At 35.2% G+C, this 5,934-nt stretch overlaps 1 protein-coding gene across 1 annotated transcript in view; it reads left to right on the top strand.

The window, feature by feature from the left end:
- The window catches only part of plpp2a (phospholipid phosphatase 2a), a 30,726-nt gene that overhangs the window by 18,639 nt on the left and 6,153 nt on the right, over nucleotides 1-5,934 (top strand). The window contains exon 2 of the mRNA XM_016443448.1: nucleotides 4,014-4,165. Coding sequence (XP_016298934.1) covers nucleotides 4,014-4,165 — 152 coding nt within the window. The remainder of the gene's footprint in view (nucleotides 1-4,013; nucleotides 4,166-5,934) is intronic.

Raw genomic sequence — 5,934 nt, 5'->3', positions numbered from 1 at the left:
ATGTGTGTGTGTGTGTGTGTGTGTGTGTATATATATATATATATATATATATAATTTATATTTATTTAGCTTTATCTCAATTACCAAATACTAATTTTAATAATTTCAGTTTTAGTTAACAATAATAAACACTGGTTGGTCTGCTACATCAGCCATTCATATTTTATTTCTGTCCTTGGCAAAACTGGCTCATTAATTTCATTTGTTATTGTTCTGAATTGTTTCTTCTAAGCAAATCACTTTGTTTGGATGGTTAATTTTCAGAGAGCTGATATAAAATATAAAATCTAATATTTGAGTAATCGGTCAACAGCATTCCCAGAATTTTTTTAGCAAAATATTTTTGTTAAATGTTATTTACTCAGTTATATACATTACTTATTACTTAACTGTATTTAATATGAATTTATGTTCAAATTAAATGCTTTTATTATGCAGATTTTGTATTATGTTTGTTACACAATGTTATGGTGCCAAAGTTGTTTATCGAAAAAAAAAAAGTAGACAAAAAGTCCTTTGAATAAAACATCAGTATTTATTTATATGACAGTTTTCAAAATTGTCTATATTGGCTTTGTCTAGTTAGACTATACCTTTTACTAAACTAGAGATGAATTTTCTCTAAAAAGTGCAGAGTGCAGAGTTTGACAGCCTTTTCACAATCCACATTGTTTCAAAGCAACTTTACAGAAAACCATGATGTCAATGTTTATAATATTAATATTTCCATGCCTTATAGTTGCATTTAGCAGATTAGGGCTGGGTGATAATATACAGTAGTTCACATTATGCAATTATTTAAACAATCAAGCAGTTAAGACTTGCTATATAGTTCATGTCACTTTAACTGCTGTCCTAATGTACACATAGTGTTTGCAAATAAATAAAACATTTTAAAATGAATGGCTATTGTCCCATCAATAAACACTTTTTATGACCTGAACAGATTGTTAAAGGTGAAGTGTGTAATTTTTAGGCACTAGCATCAATAAAAGAAATGATGGTTTACAAACAGGTTTCCTCAACTTTAACATTTTAGTTATCTTCTTAAACTTGTTATATCAGACAGGTGACGTGAATGTTTTTTAACTAAGGACAACTGATAAATGATGACATGGTCTCTTCAAACAAGTCGGAAGAGGGAGATGTGTAAAAAGCAGATAATGAAAAGAAGGAAGGGAGAGAAAGGAGGTTAAAGGTTATTTTGAGTGTTTTTACAGTCGTGACATTCAGATAGATCTAATAAAGACTGTTTACCTGCCTTCGTGAATCTTTAAATCTCTGGATATCCTGTGATAGTGGACGGACAGTTTTACTTTCACACGAATGATTTGAGAGTCTCATGTGAAGTAACACTTAACATGTTTAAATGAAGGGCTGCGTTACTGAAACTAGAGGTTCAACCCTTACATAACCCAGTTGAATGTTATCAGTCTGAGTCAAAATGTGGCTCTGCTCCAAAATCTAGTAAACTACGTAAGAAGCATGTTACGAACGCTCCCAGTGAAAGTCTGGTTATGCTGCTTTCTGAAATACTAGCCTGGAAGTCTAATTCGCCATGTGTTTCTTTTATAATAGCATTTTTTTTTACTTTTATGCAGTTTCTTTATTTGCACTACCGGTCAAAAGTTTGGAATAATTTAGATTGTTTAAAATATTTTTGAAAGAAATCTCTTATGGGTGACCGTGATTTCACCAAGTACAACATGTTCCTGGATCAACATCCTTGTTGATCCTGGAACAACATTCCTATCAACCAATCAGAATTGAGGGATAACTTTTCAGGAAATGTCAGTTTTAGGCTTAAAATCGGGGTTAGGTGCTTCTACACCCTTGTTAATCAGCTATCATTTCCCTCTGATTTTAGGAATAAATTATGGGTAAGGTTAGGTTTAGTTGAAGTCATTGTGAAAATGTGTGTGGTTGCTGGTGCCATTGTGTCAATGTTATGAATGTAGGCCAGTTTTTTTTATTTATTTTTTTCCTTTTACAGCCCTGTCCGGGTTTATGGACATTTCCTTTTGTGCAAGAAAAAGCTTGTGTTTTTTTGTGCCTGAAAACAATGCATGCTTACTCATCATAACCTGGGATTTCTTACTGGAACTAAAATGGGGATTTTTTTTTTTTTTTGCTGGAAATAGATTATGGGTGCACAGATGTCCTAACAATGCTTCTTACCCTAAAATCCTTCTTGAAGGGATACTTTACTCAAAAAAGAATGAAAAGAAAATGTAAAAAAGTGACTATGGAAGTCAATGGGGCCCATCAACAGCTTACCAGAAGAAAGAAATTCATATCGGACTATCTCAGGGCTGTCCAAACTCGGTCCTGGAGGGCCGGTGTCCTGCAGAGTTTAGCTCCAACTTGCCTCAACACACCTGACTGGAAGTTTCTATGCCTAGTAAGAGCTTGATTAGCTGGTTCAGGTGTGTTTAATTAGGGTTGGAGCTAAACTCTGAAGGACACCGGCCCTCCAGGACCAAGTTTGGACAGCCCTGGACTATCTGATATAAACATATAGTCGTCATGAAAGTACTTAAACACTTTTGAACGTGAATTTCATTGCATTAGATAACAAAGTATCAAAGTAAGTGACATTTGCAAACAAATGATCCTAGAGCTTGTACTCAACAAATGTTACAACATTTTGTAATTATATATTTTTTTGAACTTGAGAAGGAATTTTAATTAAACATTTTTAAATTTCTTTCAAATAATTTGTATTTCTTAACTTTTATCAATAGCTTTGTGTTTTTCTAATTCATTGAATGTTCCTTAATTATTTTAGAATTTTGTTTATTGTATTTTTTTTTAGCCTTTTTTAAATCTTTATATATATTTTTTTTTATTTATAATGCAATTTTCCTATTCATTTGATATTTTTTTAATGATTTTGGAATTGACTTTTTAAATTTTTATTATTTTTCTCTCTCTCGTCTACTTTTTGTGCTCATATGAAGTACTTTAAATTACCTTTTGTTTAAAATTGTGCTATATAAATATATTTATCGAATTAATTTCCTATAATATGAAACCTAAAAAATATTGTTTTGTGAAATGTTTTGCTTGAAACATGCAAGTTTTATATTTCTTCAACATAAATGCCATTTGGTGTGATATATCTAATGCAATGACATTCACACATTTCTTAAGTGTCTCAAGTGTCCAAATACTTTTAAGGCCCTTTTTTGGAGCACATCTTTAAAGTTGCTCTGACTGACTCAGAGCGCTTTGAATCTGTCATTTAGTTAAGTACATCTGCTTCAGTGCTTGTGTGTGGATCCAAGTAATATAATATGTGACTGGACTCCAAGGTCCTGATCCTGGGAAAGTTACCGTGGCTTTGGGAATAGAAACTATGTTGATGAACTTCTGAGATGAAGCAAATATATTTCACTCTGCCTTAATATTCCGAGATTATTTTCCCTCGGCAGTCCGTGATAAATCTGATTGGCATCTGTGCTGTCCGATGGGAAAAAGAGCTGTGTGGAATATTCAGGCTTTAAGAAATGCAGCTAGAGTTTATAAATATTCCCTCTCCTGGTTCTCACGACTTCAGATAGAAAACATAGTGGAGTTGCACATGTTGGAGACATAAATCAGTGTTTTCCTGGTTACGAGATACTGTTGTGGGCATCCGTTGAAATGACATCTGGTGCCGTGACCCTGCCGATAATTCCCACTGACTTCCTGTATCCGGACAGCAAGCAGAAGATTATCCAGCGTCACTGAATCCAGAACATGTTTGACGTTTTATGATTAGTCAGTGTCTCTTGATGTGGAAACCCTTCTGATGTGTTGTACACTAGCTGTGTCGATTTTCATATTCATAACTGTGTGTATCGCAGAAGTACTGATGAACTTGCACGTTGCCTGTTTCCTATTATGAAAGCATTTTCCTTTTCGTTCCCATGGAAAATTCAACAAAAGACATGCACTAGATGATTTGTTTTGATGTGTGTTACCAAGCCAGCAATCTGGGGCCAATAATAACGCTGTTGTTTGTGTTTCAGTGGCGATGCCGTTCATCATAATGACCATCATGTTCCGGCCGTACCAGCGTGGCGTTTACTGCGATGACGAGACCATCCGTTACCCCTACAGACCAGACACCATCTCTCACAAAATGATGGCGGCCGTTACCATTTCCTGCTCCATCATTATCGTGAGTCTACATCAATCAATCAGCTGAGCAAACCCTTAAAGGAGTAGTTCACCCAAAATTAAAATTTGCTGAAAATGTACTCACCCTCAGGCCATCCAAGATGTAGATGAGTTCAGTTCTTCATCAGATTTGGAGAAGTTTAGCATTACATCACATGCTCACCAATGGATCCTCTGCAGTGAATGGGTGCCGTCAGAATGAGAGTCTAAACAGCTGATAAAAACATCACAATAATCCACACCACTCCATTAAATATTTTTATTCGTTTTTATTAGTCAATATTCTGCCCCTTTAATCATAATTTGTCTGGAGATAAAAATGGCTGGTGTTTTACTGCCACTAGTGATTATTCAGCTGGAAACTGGAGTGAATTGTATGTATATGCATATGTTTGTGGTGTTTTGCAAGAATGAAGTGAATGTTTTTATGTAATGTTGGAAAAAGTGGATAGTGAAACTGTGTCTGTGTCTGTCAAACTTCAAAAAGGACAAAAAGATACCATAAAAGTAGTCTAGAACACCAAAAGAATCGGACTAATGTGTTTCATGAGTTCAACTCAGTGATTCATATAGCTTTTTCTATGAAAAACAATTTAAATATCTGTCCATTCCTCTCACAAAGCTCTCATATGAGTTGGAATATAATGCATAATTCAATATGAACTACTTTGAGTATTGAGTGTGACAGATGTAACCTTAATTAATAGTGGCCACATTTTTACCTTTATGTACTAAAGATGAAAGAAAGAAAGTCATACAGGTTTGAAAGAAAATGAGGGTGACTAAATAACCACAGAATTAACATTTGTGTGTGAACTGTTCATTTAAGAAGCATCATAAATAGCTGAAAGGATTTGACGTTGAACTACTCGTGGGAACCTGAATGAAAGGAATTTTATGTGGTGTAATTTGGTTGCGAAAACATGCAGGTTGGTTTGGTATTGTGTCCACATTTTCTGAGAGAACATTGTGATTCGTTCAACATGATTCATCAGCCAGAGTACAATTCAAAACATGAGTCATCTACATCACACAGACTCAGACTCTCATTACTAGCAATGAGTCTTAAGGCAAGTTTATGTAGCACATTTGATACACAATGGTCAAAAGTGTGTTGCATAACACATAGGTACATACAAAATTAAATGAATTAAAAATGTTTGAACTATTGCAATGTGCCAATATTTAGTCATGCATTAGTAGTACACTCTTAAAAATAAAGGTTCAAAAAAAGTTTTTTTTGACATAGAAGGTTCCCAAAAAAACCTTTCAGTGTACAGTGCTTAAAAGAACCACTTTTTCCACTGTAGAGAACCTTTTGTGGAATGATAAGTTTCCATGGATGTTCAAGGTTCTTCATGGAATCGTCAATGCCAATATAGAACCTTTATTTTTAAAGAGTGTGAAGGAACTTTTGTGGGATGGAAAGATTCCATCCATGAATATTAAAGGGGTCATATGATGCTGCTAAAAAGAACATTATTTTGTGTATTTGGTGCAATGAAACGTGTCGTCTTTGAGTCAGAACAGATTGTAGTCTACTCTCCCAGGATCAGGAAACAGTCCTCCATAAAGACCTTTTGGAAGACCAAACAAAGTAGTTTCGCTTTCACAATGAAAAACAAGGCGGCCTAGTGTGTGCGGAAGCCGCCGCTTAGCGTGAGCTGAGGCCAGCTTGAGTGAGCTGAGGCAGCGGGGTTGAGAACGGCGCGGCCGGCGGATTCGACGAAGGAGCGGCAACCACATGTGACGACCCCGGGCTGGACTCCG

The sequence above is a fragment of the Sinocyclocheilus anshuiensis genome, unplaced genomic scaffold (genome assembly GCF_001515605.1).
Source record: "Sinocyclocheilus anshuiensis isolate Anshui unplaced genomic scaffold, SAMN03320099.WGS_v1.1 scaffold1373, whole genome shotgun sequence".
Lineage (NCBI taxonomy): Eukaryota > Metazoa > Chordata > Actinopteri > Cypriniformes > Cyprinidae > Sinocyclocheilus > Sinocyclocheilus anshuiensis.
This window is presented reverse-complemented; position numbering and strand designations above follow the sequence as displayed.